At 47.5% G+C, this 18,355-nt stretch overlaps 1 protein-coding gene across 17 annotated transcripts in view; it reads left to right on the top strand.

The window, feature by feature from the left end:
• Window positions 1-18,355, top strand: part of NCOR2 (nuclear receptor corepressor 2) — a 392,573-nt gene that overhangs the window by 199,792 nt on the left and 174,426 nt on the right. For 10 of the 17 annotated variants that reach the window (XM_082203744.1, XM_082203733.1, XM_082203746.1 and 7 more), the window contains exons 9-14: window positions 812-878; window positions 5,566-5,738; window positions 7,266-7,359; window positions 8,854-9,032; window positions 11,622-11,676; window positions 16,056-16,169. In XM_082203744.1, the coding sequence (XP_082059870.1) occupies window positions 812-878; window positions 5,566-5,738; window positions 7,266-7,359; window positions 8,854-9,032; window positions 11,622-11,676; window positions 16,056-16,169 (682 nt within the window). The remainder of the gene's footprint in view (window positions 1-811; window positions 879-5,565; window positions 5,739-7,265; window positions 7,360-8,853; window positions 9,033-11,621; window positions 11,677-16,055; window positions 16,170-18,355) is intronic. The other 7 variants (XM_082203729.1, XM_082203728.1, XM_082203749.1 and 4 more) reach the window with 2 other exon arrangements.

Below are 18,355 nucleotides of genomic sequence, written 5' to 3'. Positions count from 1 at the left end.
TGAGAGTGTTGTTAGAGAATCCTAATTTTGATCTCCTGAAAATGCTACTATTCCCATGATTCTATGAATGACAGTTTATCTAAGTTATTATATAAAAGTAATATATAGCAGTTGTTTGTTATACTGTGTAAGAATTATATTCATCAATTTAAAATGTGAATATATTTTGTGTTTTATAGGTTCTATGCCCTATATTTTATGTGTGTGTATAATATATCAGTAATTATTGTAGTAATGCAAGTTTGTGGTGTAGAGGTACACAGCAGTTCCTTCAAAACCATAGTGTAGATGTAGACTTCTGTTGTAGCTGCTCAATGAAGTTACTGCAAAAAGAGCTTCATTCAAATACCCTTTTGTACTCTGTTGGGTTCAGTTATCCATCAACATGTTGTAAACTGCCCTGAGATCTACGGATGAAGGGTGGTATACAAATTTAATAAATAATAAAAATAATAACACTGAAGTTGTGCTGGGAAATTTTCTTCAGGTTGTCTGTAATTCCAAAGGACCTCTGTGTGAACCGTCTATATAAGCAATTTGCATGTGTCAGGTGCCTGCAGGTGCTCAGTTAAACTTCTGCAGCTGTTTAAAACGTGGACCAGAGAAAATGCTGCTGGAACCTTCTCTGCATGGTTTGGAAGCATGTCTGTGCCTCTTGAGGATCACGCCATGGAGAAAACTCAGTGTGAACAATGACCTTGCAGACTGATGCTAGAACTGTGTGTGTGTGTGTGTGCGAGAGAGAGATGGAGAGGGAGAAGGAGAGAGAGGGGCACTTTAACAGAATCTTACCTTTTCTTCTCCTTCGCAGAAACCAGGCAATGCGGAAGAAGTTGATCTTATACTTCAAGAGGAGAAATCATGCTCGCAAGCAGTGGGTAAGTGATGCCCCATTGGCTTCTGTGGGACTCCTTTAAAAAACAAACACCCAGGATGGAGTTACATAGTCTATTGGCAACTCATGTGTGCAGATCCTGGAGGATGCAGCTTCACCCCCACTGTGGCACTGAGATGTGTTGATCTGCAGGGGAGAAGAGTGCTTAGGAAAGAAAAGTTGATCCCTGGGGAAGGAAGTCTGATGCAGAGCAGGTCAGAGGAAGGAGATGGAGAGGACAAGGGGAAATGGACAGGTAGAGAAAGCAGGGGGAGGGGAGTTTTGCTTTTTTGAAATAACCAGACTGTATTTAAATTAAGTGTTTAAAGAAGGGGCATAGCTAAAACTGGAAGGAGTTGGTGCTATAAATGAGCACTGCTGGTGGGAGAATAAAGTGGGGCCATTAGGTCAACAATCCATGCAAATGATCCCCCCCCCCCATTCTCTGTTTACACTGCTAGTTTGTGGGAAGGCACCCTCCTTGGCGAGCTACCCAGAACCGTGTTCGTGTTCTGGATTCAGCTCCCCCTTGAGGAACCGAAGGGAATCCATGCAATAACAGCCTGTGTGATTGGCCGGCAACATGATGTCTTTGGATTGGTCATCCCTGGGTTAAACTGCAGGGGGGGTTGCCTGGTCAGCTGAGTAGGACCCTTTGCTGCCTGTGCTTAAGGCCCCAGCTGCCACCTGTTTAGAGTTCCTTCGGCTTTCAGTTTCTCCGAACCCTTCAAGCTATCGGTGGCTCCTGGCCACAATAGGTATGCTCTGCCTCCACTGTTGCACTGTGCCTCTGAATGCCAGTTCCTGGGAGTCACAAGAGGAGAAAGCACTCTTGTACTGAGGTTCTCCTGGCAGGCTTCCTATGGGCATCTGCTTGGCCATTGTAAGAATTGGATGCTGGGCTGGATGAGCTTCTAACCTGATGCAGTAGGACTCTTCTTGTGTTCTTAAGCCTAGATCTGGGTACAGCTTCTGAAGAATCTGGCCCGGTCCTTGCAGCCTTTTTCTCATAGATCCTAGCAGTACTGACTGAGTCATGCCAGTATCTTAAATGTTTTGACAAGATGCATAACTGGGGTCTGTTCCACTTTCTGCCGCTACTTCTAAAGCTCTTTGGAAGTTATTTTGAAATCATCATTCTAAAGGGATTACAGTTCAGAGCTTAACTAGTTAGCAGAGGAGATGCTGTTTGGCTGGAACACTCGTTTTGTCAGATGGCTGCTTGGTGTTTCAAGGTACTGAGCTAAACAGAAGCTCAAGTGACTGAATCCTCAGCCGGATTAATTGGGAGCTCGAACTTGAGTCTCTTTCTAGTGTGGTGTAGTGGTTAAGAGCGGTAGTCACGTAATCTGGGAAACCGGGTTCGCGTCTCCGCTCCTCCACATGCAGCTGCTGGGTGACCTTGGGCTAGTCACACTTCTGTGAAGTCTCTCAGCCCCACTCACCTCACAGAGTGTTTGTTGTGGGGGAGGAAGGGAAAGGAGAATGTTAGCCGCTTTGAGACTCCTGAAGGGGAGTGAAAGGCGGGATATCAAATCCAAACTCTTCTTCTTCTTCTTCTTCTCTTCCTGGCTGGGCATCAAGCACAGCTGAAGCAGAGCAGCACTTTGTTCTTGGCTGGATCTAGACCTCTTTCAAGAAGCCACTAAGCTGTTGCTAAAATGAAAGGGTTGACTTTGTTTTGCAAAGAAACCACCCCTCTTTCAAATACAGGCACTTTATCACTAGGGCTATGAAGCAGAAAAATGACCAAGTGCTGCTTGTTTCATTTTGGGCAGGCCAAACTTTCCTACCTGGGCATTTGGGGCTATAGTGACTAACCCTGCCCTGTGCTGCTCTGTGAGTTGCTGTCAATCTGGTCTTTGTTTCTTTATGGCAGGCAGAGACCCTCCCAGGTGTTACTAGACTCCCAGTTCCCATCAGCTCCTGCTAACATGTGCAGCGGTCAGGGATGATGGGAGTTTTGAGACCGTTTTGACCTCCGTGTGGTTACGCAGACAGCATACAAGTTGTGCCTTTGGCAAGGTGTCCTCTGGTGAACTTCACAATGGAGTTTGCCCTGTGGGTCAGATTTTCCATAATATCCCCATGAGTGGACCCATACCTCTTCCCAATCTGCCACCTGCAGAGGTTTATCCACACCTTGCATAACAGGAACTCTGGCCAAAGGAGTATAAGAAGTTAGGGGGAGCCTGCAAGATCAGGCCAGTGGCCCACCTAGCCTTCCATACAGTGAACCAGATGCCTATTTGAAGCCCGCAAGCAAGACCTGAGTGCAGCAGTGCTCTCCTGCAGTTTCCAGCAATTGGCATTCAAAGCATATTGCTGTTCGCCATAAAAAAGGAGCAGGAAAAGATGTGAGTGACAAGAAGCACCTAAGGAGAAAATGCCAATCTGCGTGCCCAGGCCATTGAGTGCTTGCCACGTGGAAAGCTGTTTTATTTATTTGGCACAGACAGTAGAAATTGTGAAGGGAACAGTGGTCTCTCAGGAGTGTAAGGCTTGAGCCACTCAAGGTTAAAAAGCAGCACCTCTATGGAAGCTGTGAGGGGAAGAATGGTCTCTCAGGAACACTGGCCTCAAACCATCCATGATAAAGGGAAGGGGAATCAACCTGGAAACTTCCAGGCAGTCCTTAAGGATGGGCCTGTGCAGTGAAGACTGCAGTACAGAGACTCAAGCTTGACAGGAAATGGCTGTGGCCTTCTCGTCAGATGGATTTCGCATGCTTTTCTTCACCGTTAGAGAGCTTCGGCCATGCTTTTGCGGTACACAATAGACCAGAGTAATTCCAGGAGGCCTAAGAGGATTACTGCAGGGACTCTCTGAACATTCTTGGTTCCTCTTCCCCCCCCCCCCCTTCAGTCTTTTTGGGGCGGCAGGGGGGGCATGGAAGCCTGCCAGTTCATGCGGTTTTTAATGTGTGCTTTCCTCTTGGGTTCTGGACAATAGGCTCATGCCTCTTGCCAACTGAGTCATACTCCTGTTCACGTTTGAGTGTGTGTAAAAGGGGAGGGCGGGGTAAAGGTTCCTGCTCTCATTCTATCTACTTAAGGAACTGTATTGTACAGCATTTTTGCAGACCTGTCGTCGAGAAACAACAAGCATTTCTATGTACTTCATTATTTATATGTTGTTCCTGTTTTGTTTTGGGACACGGGTGGCACTGTGGGTTAAACCACAGAGCCTAGGACTTGCCGATCAGAAGGTTGGCAGTTCGAATCCCTGTGATGGGGTGAGCTCCCGTTGCTCAGTCCCTGCTCCTGCCAACCTAGCAGTTCGAAAGCACGTCAAAGTGCAAGTAGATAAATAGGTATCACTCTGGCGGGAAGGTAAACAGCATTTCCATGCACTGCTCTGGTTTGCCAGAAGTGGCTTAGTCATGCTGGCCACATGACCCGGAAGCTGTCTGTGGACAAACGCCGGCTCCCTCGGCCAGCAAAGCGAGATGAGCGCCGCAACCCCAGAGTCGGCCACAACTGGACCTAAAGGTCAGGGGTCCCTTTATCTTTACCTTTTACCTGTTTTGTTTAATTGTGTGTGTGTTTTCTTAAAACCACAGTGCTTTTCAAAACTACCAGGAACTTTTGCCACACTCATTTGCCTGCTGAGGAAACCCTTGGTGTCTTTTCCAGGACCCCACAGAGCGGTTTGGGAAATGTCCCAGGGTGAACACCCAGTTGTCACAATAATCTTGTTACAACTCAGGAACCTAGTCGCAACCTTTCTTCATAGGGAATTTGCTTCAAGCCCTTGATTATTTTCTGTCCCTTTTCCAGCCGTACCATTTTTTAGTTTGACCACCATGATTTGTACTCTTCAAGGGAGGGCCTCCTGCAGATCAGGAAGTCCTCCTTATCAGGAAGTCTGTTCCTCACAAAATAGGAACCAGATCCTTAATGTTGCTGCACCTGCTTGTTGGCACCTAAGCATTAGACATCTCTGTTGTCTTTTCAGCACCTCCTGAAGACCTTTGGGTTCTGAAAAACCTCTTTCCTAGTTTCCATATGCACTGGAATTACTTTTATATGTTTGAAGTGTTTTGTCATTTGTGTGTTTGCTGCCCCATGCTCTTTTGGGAGGAAGGACGGCGTATAATTTATTATTATCATTGATCTTCTCCTTAAGGACCCCCTTGATAAGCTCTCGGGAATTTCCCAAAAGTCTGGGCTCAAAACCCATTTATATCCTCATTCATGCTTTTGTGGCAGCAGCTTTTAATCAGTTGGCTCAATTGATTAAAATCTCAAGCTCAAGGGACAGGATTTGGGGCTCCTCCATCCTATCTGCCTAATGTACCTTCACCTGCCTAATGTACAATCATCTTTGTCTCAGGTGATTACCACCCTCGCCACATCCTGTTCCTCAGTGACTAGATGTTCCTAGACTGCACATTTCATTAGCACCTCCCCCTCCTTCCAGAAGCATTTATCACCAAAATTTAAATGATAAAGATTTGTTTCATATACTGAGCACATGACGAGATTGTTGTATGGCTTATCTTCCTTGCCATGTTCTTCAGTTTTGTGACTTTGCACTGAGAATCGTTGTTAATTTTCCTCTGAGACCTTGCTGCTGAGGTGTGAGAAGGTATTTGAAATGGACTTCCAAGGGACCATTTTTGAACTCTCTCTCTCCCTCCCCCTCTCTCTCTCCCCCCACCTTCTCCCTCCCCACAAAACCCGTTTCAGGAACAGAAATTTTGCCAGCGCTATGACCAGCTTATGGAAGCCTGGGAAAAGAAAGTGGAGCGCATAGAAAACAACCCCCGGCGCCGAGCAAAGGAAAGCAAAGTACGTGAATATTATGAGAAGCAGTTCCCAGAGATCAGGAAACAGAGGGAACTCCAAGAGCGCATGCAGAGGTTAGTGGAGACGTGTTCAAGTGTGTGTTGGCGGGAGGGCATTAAGACTCCTTTGGCACTGAAAATGGCATGTCAGTTTCTGGTGGAGAGGAATGTCTTGTGGTAAAAAGGGGCTTTTCCTCTAGCTCCTTGTGTGGAAAATGCTGGCCTCCAGGCAGCAGCCTCACGAAAATGGTTTGGGGAAGAAGTCCATGAGCAGAAATTTGCATAGAATTTTAATATGCTATTAAGCACATAGATGTGAATTCAGAATGGAAATGTCAAATAAGTCAAGCCAACTAATTTCTAGTTCAAATCACCTGAGATAATTTTTTAGCTAATTTGCAACATGTCCCAGATGAACCCAAATCTGATTTTTTTCAGTTTGTTTACTTCCAGTTACTTTCCTTTTAAAACAACAACAAATAAATTGTTTCGCCCCCAATAAATTTTATTAAAGTTTGAAAAAGGATACACAAAAGTTCGTATCAAATACGCAATAAATTTCTCAGTCGACCCTGCACCAAACCATTTGGGTTCCCCTTCAGTTACCACCACCACCTTGCCCCAAATCCTCTCTAGATAAAATAAATATATTTAATTTCCTCTAATTAAAACCAGAGGGGGAAATATTATTGTATGGACATAAGAATTGGACTGCTGGATCAGGCCAAAGGCCCAGCTGGATCAGCGTCCTGTTCTGGCTAGAGCCGGCCAGATGCCTCTGGGAAGCCCCCAGGGAGGAGCTCAGGGCAAGAGACACTCAGCTCCCATTAGTCCAGCCACTAGTACTCAGAGCCACACTCTCTTGGTGGGAGGTCATGTAGACCCATCATAACGGGTGGCTCTTGATACGTGTATTTCTGTGAAGTTGTCTGATCTCCTTTCTGAAGCTGCCTAAGTTAGTGGGCATCTCTGCATCTCGTGGCAGTGAATTCTGTTGCCGAGGGTGATGCAGTGCTCAAGCACCTTGGCTGGGAAAGGTCTGATCCGGTTCCTGAAAGCTCAGGAATTTGGCTATCACTGGTTTAGCACAGAGACTATACAATGGTCTCAGTCCTCCAAACCCACACAGATGAGCCAATGTAGTCCAGACTGGCTTTCCAAGCACGCCACCTCCTTCACCCACTCAGTGGCTCCATTTGCAAGAGCTGGATCTGGATACATACTGTGGCATGTGCAAGACTTGTGGCCACAGCACAGGTGTCAGCTTGTGGCAGTGATTGTGCCACCACCTCTATGTTGAAAAAGTCTCTGAAGCCAGTCCTCAATGCTGGTTTTATCTGCATGGCAGCCCTCTGATTCTTTGACTGAGCTATCAGTAAAGTTTGCTCTTCTCTTGTTGTGCCCCATGCCATGTGTACACACACACACACACACACACACACACACACACACAAGTTCCACCTTTCCCAGCTTTGACCTCTCCACTCTTTGCGTGGCACTTGTTTCATCGCACGCAAGCAGCCACAGTAATTGTTAAGAAGATACATTGCCAAGTGCAAAATGGAGCATAAATCTTTCAGCGCTTTCTTTGCCGTTTCTCAGCAGGGTAGGACAGAGGGGCAGTGGCCTCTCCATGTCTGCGGCACGCAGCGAACACGAGGTGTCAGAAATTATTGATGGGCTCTCGGAACAAGAGGTGAGGCTGGGTCACCGTTTTCTTCTTCCTTTTGCATTCTCTCCTTCTCTTCTCTTTCCTTTCCTCTGGGGAAACCAGTGCAGCCACAACAGACCTTGGCGTTGGAACTTACTGTTGACACTGCTGCCAAATTGCATTAGCTTCAGCCCAAGCTGTGTTTAGCAAACACTGTCTTGTGTTGGGGAATGTGATGCCTTGATGGATTTGACAGGACCCTAAACGGGGACTTAGGGAGACTTCTCTCTCTCTCTCTCAATCTCTCTCTCTCTCTCTCTCTCTCTCTCTCCTCTCTCCTGGGTCTGTTAGCTTCTGTGGTGTCTGCCAGTTGATGCTACCTATCACTGCTGATGAGATTCAGTGACGCCATTCTAAAAGGGGGCTCCTGAATTGTTTCTTTGTCAGGTGCCCCTTCCTCTGGGATTCTGATGCTCCCTTGAACTCTGCTGGGCATCAGCAAGATAAAAATGTCAGAGTGTTATTAGGTTGTGCCTTCCCTAGTTATTGTCATCAGAACATAAAAAGGCACTAGCAGATTGGAGCAAAGATCTATCTAGCCCCAGTATCCTGAACACATAGAGGGTTCCAGAGAACCGTCAACACTGATATCCATTGACTTTTTTTAAAAAAATAATAATATTTATTAGAGATTTAATAGTTACAGAAAAAAGAAGAAAGAAACAATAAAAAGTTAAACAGAACAAAACAATGCCTTACAATAACTGATATCCATTGACAGTCCTGTCTTCCCTAAGTGTACCTAATGTGATAAATCCTATATATTGTATGTGCATTCTTGGGGAGAATTGTTTCACGCTGAAACAGCTGAGGCTCTACAGCAGCGTTCTCCAGCGTGGTGCCCTCTAGATGGCGTTGGACTACAATGCTCACCAGCCCCCACAGTCACTTACGATAGGAGTTGGAACCCATCAGCATTGGGAGGGCCTTCGGCTGACCACCCCAGCTCTAGAGCAACAAACAATTGCTGGCCAGGCACACCGTCCCTCCTCTAGCCCAGTGGCTCCCAATTAGGGGTCTGCAAAAAGCACCCAGGGGGTCCGCGACCCTATCCCTTTCCTCCCCCCCCAACTATTTTTTTGTCATTTTTGCATGGGAATATCAAAATTTTTATGGTCTGTTTTTTAGTACACCAAAAACCCTTTGCCTATTAGGGGCTACAATGCAGACAGCATCTTTCAGTTAATGCTGAAGCTTTTCCTTTTTGGAGAGGGAAGATGCAGTGGGTCTCTCTTGGTCTCAGCAGCAGCTTTCCTCCACACTGAATGTTGTGCCTCACTTCCTGGCTTCTCCCTGATAGCACCAGTCTTCACCAACCCAGTGCCTCCCAGGTGCTGACTGAGGCTGATGGGAGTTGTAGTCCGAAGCACCTGGAGGGCACCAGGTTGGCGAAGGTTGGTCTTTCGTTTCTTCACTCTTGGGCCAGTTTTCCTTTGGTGCTCTCAGGGCGACCTGCTTTCCTCTCCTTTCCCTGCCCAGAATCTGGAGAAACAGATGCGCCAGCTTGCCGTCATCCCTCCCATGCTGTACGATGCTGAGCAGCAACGCATCAAGTTCATTAACATGAATGGCCTCATGGACGACCCCATGAAGGTGTACAAAGACCGGCAGGTGATGAACATGTGGAGCGAGCAGGAGAAAGAAACCTTCCGAGAAAAGTGAGTTGTGCTGAGGAGTGGCCCATTCCTAGTCACATCTGTTCGTCTATTCTTTCTCTGGGCGGGGAGGAAGCCCATTTCACGCCACCACCGCCAGCCCTTTGGTGAATGAGTCAGGTGGCAAACCCAGAAGGCGGCTGGGGCTGGGGTGTGTGGGGAGGAGGATTTCTTGCCCCCCTCACAGTGTGCACAGGAATTCGTGGTTTTTTGTTTTAGTTTTTAAGAATAGTCCAGCCCTCCACAAGTTCTGAGGGACAGTGGACTGGCCCCCTGCGGAAAAAGTTTGCTGACCGCTGACTTCCGCAGAGAAGGTGCTTTGCTGGGCAAACCCTGAACTTCTGCAGGTAGTGGAACTACCGAAAGGGCCCCCTCTGCAGAAAGGATGAGCAGAAGGCACGTGCAAAAACCCTGTAATAAATAAAACAGTCCAATGGCAGTAGTTGTTTCCCACCATAAAACCCATTACAAAAGGTCTAAACAGTTCTCAAGAGTTCCAGTCATTTTTGGGCACAAATATTGCACTGAATGCTAATGTTTTCCATATTTTTATATTACAAAATTTTATTACAAACTTTAAGTAGCCCATCTGCCCCCAACAAATTTGTTGATGCTGCTTTTCCCTCTTCCAAGACACCACCGCTAACAGACTGGAATGCTCCAGAAACAAAAAGAGGTGTCTGCGTTTGTGTGCGTGCGTGTGCATGTGTGGCTGTGCAGATTTGGGCCCTGCTCACTGCTGACACATGGTCCTCAGAGGATTGACCAACAGCAAATGTGGCTCTTGAACCCAACAAATTAGCCACCCCTGATATGGACTTACATGAAAACTATAATATCAGGATAAAATGAATAAATTGATTTTACATCAGTTATATGTCTTAATTGCCAAATACAGTAAACTAGTATACATCACTTAATATCATAATTTCAGTCCAGCTATATTTAGTACTACACCTGTTTATAGTCCGATGTGGAAAAGACAATTTCTTAGTCACCAAAGTTATTCTACCTTCGTCTAGAATGGCTGAGATCCTGCCACACACCAGCACGACGAAGACGCTGAAACTAGGCCAGGACTATGTAGATTAGAGCAGGGTTTATTTCTCATTGTCTGGAGTCACCGGGTGCCTCAGCAGCAGCCTGACTCAGACTATCAAGTGCCAAGGCCCAGAGGAACTGGCTGTCAGCCCAGCAGGTGGAAACTGGGACCAGAGCAGACAAAGCCAGGTTCCAAGGAAGGCAGATTAGTAGATGAGGTCCAGAAGGAGGCCATCGTCCACGTTGAGCAAAAGATCAAGTTCTGAAGCACAAAAGAGTAGGTTCAAGACCAGCGCACGTGAAGACGGTGCTCTGAGGGAGCAATTAGGAGATAAGATACTGCGGGGCAGCATGAACATTGGGAGTTGCCTGGCACTGGAGCTCAGTATTGTCTACACTGACTCTCAGTGGCTCCCCAGAGTTTCAGGCAGGGGACGTTCCCAACCTTACCTGGAGATTCTGGGAATGAACCTGGGACGCTCTGCATGCAATACAGATGCTCTTCCACTGAATGGTGGTCTCTTCCCTTCACTATACCAATGTGTTAAGTCACAAGACTATCCCTGCAGCTGGATCAGACCAGAGGGCCGTCTAGTCCAGCATCCTGTTCTCACAGTGGCCAAGCAGAGACCTCTGGGAAGCCCTGTAAGCAGGAACTGATTGCGCTTGAAATGAGGCGTTAGCTCTGAGGCCTGGGCTATACGGGGCTCTTGTGCGCTGGGATTGGTTTTTGGGATCAGCTGACTAAACCTGTGGCCTAGATGGCACTCTTGAAGCCCAGAAGCTAGTATGCCAGACTTATAGGCCCATGAGATACTGTCTGGAATCCTGGTGGCCAGACGTCCTGGTTCAGGACTTGCTGCACACGTTCCCAGAGCCTAACACCAGTGTTAGGTAGTACAGCAGAGTGGGATAAAAATGAAAATCATAAAATAAAACAAATACCATCAGGAGTGGGCAGCAGATCCAGGCCTTCTCCACCCCTTCAGGCCAAGTTTGACAGGTGGGTGGGGCTACCGCCCGCCTGTCAATCACTTGATGTTTGTATCAGTGACCCATTTCTGCCCTTGTGGTTTCAGATCAAACCACGTGAGCAAGGGTAAAAGAGCCTTGCAAGCACTGACTCAGCTGATTGGCAGTGCCTGCAAACTCCATTCTGGCACAGCTGTGCCCTTACCTGCCGCGCACCAACAACACACCAGCACATCAGCCCACACATCATCATCAAAAACAACAACAACAACCATTTTTTACTATACAGGCAGAGACCTGATAAACCTACATATGACCCAGGTGTTAGGCAGGTGAGTGTGGCTTGGCTGCAGTGGCCTTCCGGATCAAATGGGAAGGTGTGGGGGGGTCTGATTAGACCCACTGGCCAACAGTTCACCACTGCTGAGCAAGGGCCTATGATCAGCACATGGGCCAGCAGGAAACAGAAACGTTTTTGCTTTGTTTCTTTGAACAAAATCAATCAGGATTTTCAAGTGAAACACCCTTTATAATTGCCTCTTAATTCCACCCCCTGCCCCTCTTGTTTCCGTTTTCTAGGTTCATGCAGCATCCAAAGAATTTTGGCCTCATCGCTTCCTTTTTGGACCGGAAAGTAAGTCTTCCTCCCCCATTTCCTATGTTTCCTTTTTAAGCAAAGATTTTTCTTGCCCAAATTGTTCAATCTAGATTGCATCTTGGCTGTGTGTCCTGGAAGATCTGCTCTCCCCCCGCAGGCATTTTTTCACCTGATGTGGGAGGGTGGGGTCCAGACTGACTCCAGCTACAAAAGCTGAGGCTGCTGAGCAGACTATTGGGCCTGGGGTATTGCTTTGGGGGGAGGTAGTTCTCACTGTTGTTGTTGTTGTTGTTGTTGTTGATGATGATGATGATGGTGTGTGTGTGTGTGTGTGTGTGTGTGAGAGAGAGAGAGAGAGAGAGAGAGATATCTTTCTTTATGAGATTTGGGAGTTTGGTTGCTTTATTTAATGTTTACAACTACATTTGTTATGTTGTATTTACATATTTTTTTCATGTAATCTGCCTCAAGCATGAACTATGGAAACACAGCATATAAATAAAATTAAGTGTGTACAACACAGACCAGTTTTGCATTCACTTCAGAGGATCCAAAAGCATGATTTAGCTTGGAGGTGGACCTCCCCAGAATAGCAACTTAGCATGACAGCATTTTGAATCAAGCAGGGAGGGGCACAATCCTGTCTCAAGAGGAAAGAGGCAAAGAAAGGCAAAGGGCTGGTAAAGCTGCTTGAGGCTGGAAAGATCTCTCCGTTTCTTATTTTCCCAATATTAAATTCAGTTTGGAGTATTTGTGATTTATTTATTTTTTAAGCCTACATAAAATTCAAATGTGGCTTTATACTTGTTTATCCTATTACAGTGGTACCTCGGGTTACAGACGCTTCAGGTTACATACGCTTCAGGTTACGGACTCAACTAACCCAGAAATAGTACCTCAGGTTAAGAACTTTGTTTCAGGATGAGAACAGAAATTGTGCAGCGGTGGCGCAGCAGCGGCAGGAGGCCCCATTAGCTAAAGTGGTGCTTCAGGTTAAGAACAGTTTCAGGTTAAGAACAGACCTCTGGAACGAATTAAGTACTTAACCTGAGGTGCCACTGTATATGCATTTTTGTATGAAAATTTTCAGACTACACATTTTAGCAAAGCAATTTTCCTAATACAGTGGTACCCCGCAAGACGAATGCCTCGCAAGACGGAAAACCCGCAAGACGAAAGGGTTTTCTGTTTTGGAGGCGCTTCGCAAGACGAAAGCCCATAGGGAAATCTCCGGGGACCTGTTTTAAATTGCTGGCGGTCGGGAGCAAAGACTTTCGCCCACAGCCGGCCTTCAGAAGAGGTCCTGGACCTATTCTGAAGGCCGGCGGGGGGCAAAAGTCTTTGCTCCCCCCCCCGCCTGCCTTCCCGGGACAGCGGAGACTTCTCCGCTGCCCCGGGCGATCTTAAAATGCTGGCGGGCGGGAGCGAAGCGTTCGCTGCCGACCCCCAGCATTTTAAAATCTCCCCGGGACAGCGGAGGCTTCGCTCCCGCCCGCCAGCATTTTAAAATCGCCCCGGGACAGCAGGGGCTTTTTAAAATGCTGGCGGTCGGCAGCAAAGCCCTCCTGTCCCCGGAGCTTGCGGGGCGGGAGGTGGGAAGAAGGGCTTTTCTTCCCACCGCCAGCCTTCAGAACAGCCTTCTGAAGGCTGGCAGTGGGAAGAAAAGCCCTTGTCCCCCCCCCAAGCCTTCAGAAGAGGTCGGGGGACAGACCTCAGAGAGGTTAGGCTGGCCTCAACTAGAGCCAGGGCCTTCTCGGCTGCGGCTCCAAACTGGTGGAATGCTCTGTCACAAGAGACTAGGGCCCTGCGGGACTTGACATCTTTCCGCAGGGCCTGCAAGACAGAGTTGTTCCGCCAGGCCTTTGGTCAGGGCGCACCCTGACTCCCTCCTTCCCTCCTCTGGCAACCTGCACAGAATTTTGCTTAATTGGTTGCCATCAATTTGATTTAATTAATTTTTATAATGAAATATTTTTAGATTTTGTGATCATTTGACTGATTATTTGATTGTTGTTAGCCGCCCTGAGCCCGGCTTCGGCTGGGGAGGGCGGGATATAAATAAAATTTATTATTATTATTATTATTATTATTATTATTATTATTATTATTATCGGAGCTAGAGGCGGAGGGAAGGCTCTCAAATGATGCTGGAGAAGGGCCCAGCAGGGAGAGAGGCAGCTCAACAGATGGGGAAGCAAATCAGTGCAACACCAGAGATAAAGGGGGGCAGATGGGGGAATCGGCGAGAGGGCTCCAGGACTATTCACTGGACACCAGCGGGGAGAGCACGGGTCCTCCGCTACCCACACCCTCCCTGCGCAGAAGACTTCCGCGCAGGGAGAGTAGGAGGAGACTTGGCATCAAACAACGTTTATGTTGGAAAAGGTTTAAGAAACGCCCACTGACGGATTCTGCTAGCGACTGAGGCAGCCACGAAGTGAAGGGCTGTTCAGACAGAAAGGTTTCACCAGGCAACATAGCCAGGAGAGGCGGCAACTTACGCACGAGCAACCCATACACATTAGAGTGGAGCAACGCAGTGACTTGGCCTTATCCAAAGGCCCCCCCCCCCAATAACTTCATGTGGCTTCATTTTAAGAAGCCTTGCTTTGGGCAGATCTGGATCTTGAGCTGATCTGCTAGCAAGCTGGATGGGGAAACCTTTTTGCTCTTGAAATATAACTTGTCAAGTCTCAAAACACCGCTGAGGAGCTGATTTCCTGCCCTTTCCTCAGCACGCTGGGATTGGAATGCAGTTGACAGCTCCCGAAAGCGGGAAACTGAATGCATCAGCCTGAAAGTGAAGTGTGTTCCACCTTGCAAGCTTAATGGGTGGAAATAATGGCTGCTGACAGTTGTATGGCAGGTTATATGTAGTGTTCCACTGAAGCTAAAGGATGATAGACTTCTCCTACTCCTCCCCCTCCTTTCCCTCTTTTGCTTTTAGTTGCTCCAGTCATCTGGGGTCAGTCCTTCCATCTTTTCCTGTGCAGTCTTCCATAATGCCTGAAATAAAACTCTGCCAGAATGCAGAGATGCAATTCACTTAAGGGCATGTATCAGTTCTCTAACACTTTATATTGTGATTTCTCAATGCAGAGTTTCTTCCTCCCCTTTAATTCTCTACCTTTGGCTCCACTTGAGGCCCCAACTGGGAGGGGGCGGGAGAGAGAGAGTAGGGAAAGATTCTCAATAAAGGAAACGGGCTAACCAGATGTCTTTTGCCTCTGCACATATCAGCTGAGACAGACAGACAGAGGAAGTTGCAACAGAAAGTAGCTGTTGCTCAGAGGAGGGTGGGTGGTGTTGTCTGGGATGGCCCACAATCTGTATTGGTTACAGAGGGTAGTGGGTGTCCCAGAGGTTTCACAGGCCATAGGATAGGATGGCTGGGACTTCCCTGACTCTCATCTATCTTGCAGATAGTCAAAGCAGACTGTGAAGCAAAGCAAAGGGGTTTTGTAATTGTCGAAAAAGCTCTATTATAAAATCAAATAATTGTAGAGTTGGAAGGTATCCTGAGGGTCATCTCGTCCAACCCCTACAATACAGGAATCTCAACACGCTGTTAGCTCAGAACTGGAAATCAGAACCTTGACCCTTGCAAGAGGAGTTGCTGGAGAACGTTTGGCCTGTAGTTGAAACAAGGATGTTAGCATTTACAATCAAGGAGTTGAGATGGGGACTTGTGGACGTTTGCTGCATAACGGAACAGTGTCACAATACTATAATGCCAATTGAAATTTGAGGTCATACTTTTCTCAGCATGATGATATTATATCCTTGTTTATCTGTGCTTAGTTGGAAATGACAGTAAAATGAGAAAGGGTTTGAAAGCACAGATATGGTGCTAGTGTAATCAGTTGTCAGGAACATTCCAGGTTCAGATCTCAACCTCTGCCATGAACTCATGGGATAGCCTTCAGAAAGCTGCTTATCTCCACCTCAGCCCTCCAACTTCACCATGGAAACAATGATACTGACCTACCTGCTAGGTTGTGGTGTAAGGGATTAATGAGATAACATATGCTAAGTGCAAACAACAGATTACAAAATCAGTTAACGAAAAACAATAAAACCATTTTTACAATGGGTCACACTTCTGGGAAGCCTTCTTAAACAATAATATCTTCCACAAATGCCAAAACGTCAGAATGATTACCTAATTTTATCTGGTAACTGATTTCAGAGGGCTGCAGATGCAACACTTATGTTATCTTATTTTATTTTATGATGCCCCACTTTGTTGATTGTGAAGTGGTTTGTAAACGTACAAATGAAGAATAAATATTTTGTTCTGTGGTCTAACTTTCTGCTGCTGCTGCTGCTGCTTATGCATTTCATTGCTCAATGTGCACACAACTAGTCCTCCAGTTATCCACCTTAACTCTTGTCCCCATCCTGTGTTATTGTAGACGGTGGCCGACTGCGTCCTCTACTATTACCTGACCAAGAAGAATGAGAACTATAAGAACCTCGTGAGAAGGAACTACCGGAGGCGTGGAAAGAACCAGGTGAGGAAGGCAGAGGTGGTCCTGTGGAGCATATGTGATGGAGGTTTTGTTCATTTGTCATGCATTGACCATGTGGAAGTGAGCATGGGAAGGGGTCTTGCACTGAGTCACACTCTTGGTCCATCTAGCTCAGAGTACCGACCACACTGACTGACAGTCGCTCCTCAGCTTTTCAGACAAGGGAACATTCCTAGTCTTTCTTGGAGATGCCGGAGACTGAATCTGGAATCTTCTGCTTGCAGACCCCATGGCTTTGCTCTGAATAATAATTGTCACTAAGAATTGCAGATGTGGCTGAATCTGACCGGATCAAGCCAGAGGCCTTCCTAGTCCAGCATCCTGTTCTTACAGTGGCTAAGCAGATGCCTTTGGGTATCTCAGAAGCAGAATCTGAGCACAATAGCACTCTCCCCACCTGTGATTGCCAGCAACTGATACTTTGAGGCATATTTATTATTACTATTATTTATTAAATTTCCTCCCAACAATGGAGGTAGAATTTAGCTAGTATGAATGGGACTGTTTGTTGCTTACAATTCCATAATTGTCTTTGTGGGGCAGAAATCTGTACAGGGCACAGGCTGAGTAAATAAAAACAAATTTGCTGCCAAGGAGTGTGGTGGAGTCTCCTTCTTTGGAGGTCTTTAAGCAGAGGTTTGACAACCATATGTCAGGAGTGCTCTGATGGTGTTTCCTGCTTGGCAGGGGGTTGGACTCGATGGCCCTTGTGGTCTCTTCCAACTCTATGATTCTATGATTCTATGATTCAAATTAGTATTACCGGTACAGTGGTGCCCCGCAAGACGAATGCCTCGCAAGACGGAAAACCCGCTAGACGAAAGGGTTTTCCGTTTTGGAGGCGCTTCGCAAAACAAATTTCCCTATGGGCTTGCTTCACAAGACGAAAGCCCATAGGGAAATCTCCGGGGACCTCTTTTAAATGCTAGCGGTGGGGAGCAAAGCCTTCCCCCCCCCCGGCCTTCAGAAGAGGTCCAGGAAGGCTGGCGGGGGCCGAAAGGCTTTGCTCCCCAGCGCCAGCATTTTAAAAGTAGTCCAGGATAGCAGGGAAGCGCTTCCCGCTATCCCGGACGGCTTTTGAAGGCAGGAGAGGCATGCCGGCAAGTCTCCGCCAGAAGCGGCAGCGCTGCCGCTGCTGGCAGAGCGCTCCGCGAAGCCTGGGCGCGCTAATGTGAGCGCGCGCAGGCTTTGGGATGCGGGCAAGTCTCCGCCAGCAGCGGCAGCGCTGCCGCTGCTGGCGGAGCGCTCCGCGAAGCCTGGGCGCGCTAATGTGAGCGCGCGCAGGCTTCGGGATGCGGGCAGGTCCGCGAAGCCTTGGCCGGACAGCTTTTGAAGGCAGGCGGGAGGAGCAAAGACTTTCGCCCCCGCCAGCCTTCAGAAGAGGTCCAGGATCTCTTCTGAAGGCTGGCGGGGGGCAAAAGTCTTTGTCCCCCCTGCCTGCCTTCCCAGGGGCTTTTAAATCGCCTGCCAGCATTTTAAGATCGCCCCGGACAGCGGAGAAGCCCTCCGCTCTCCTGGGGTTTTTTAAAATGCTGGGGGTGGGAAGAAAAGCCCTTGTCCCCCCCCTAGCCTTCAGAAGAGGTCGGGGGACAGACTGTCCCCGGACCTGGTCTGAAGGCGGTTTCCCTAGGAACGCATTAATTGATTTTCAATGCATTCCTATGGGAAACCGTGCATCGCAAGACGAAAAACTCGCAAGAAGAAGAAACTTGCGGAACGAATTAATTTCGTCTTGCGAGGCACCACTGTATTACTAAGTTTGAGTCACCTTATGCTGAAGTCCCTGAAGACTTAACAGTAAAATTAATACATCTAGTATATGCTGCATGGAATATACAATAAATAGAGCAAAGCAACTGTGAAAGACAAACAGTGAAATCTCCACCTCAAGTGCAAACATGATTTCCATCAAATTGAACAATCCAAATGTGACTGACACATGAAGCCTGGGTTATTAAAAGGCCTGGGAGAAAGGTTAGGTGACACCAAAAAGATGTGGAAGTGGGCACCAGGTGGGCACACTCTCTTGGGGAGAGCATTTCGCAAGTGGTGAGCCACCACCCAAAAGGCCCTCTCCTGCTGCAGCCTCCAGCCCCCCCGATCTTCAGCGGGCATGGGCCCTTGGGGGCAGGCCTCTTGAGATGATCTTAGGGCCTTCTATGGGGAAATGAATGTTCCTTCAA

The sequence above is a fragment of the Podarcis vaucheri genome, assembly GCF_965113315.1.
Source record: "Podarcis vaucheri genome assembly, chromosome: 16".
Taxonomy (NCBI): domain Eukaryota; kingdom Metazoa; phylum Chordata; class Lepidosauria; order Squamata; family Lacertidae; genus Podarcis; species Podarcis vaucheri.
This window is presented reverse-complemented; position numbering and strand designations above follow the sequence as displayed.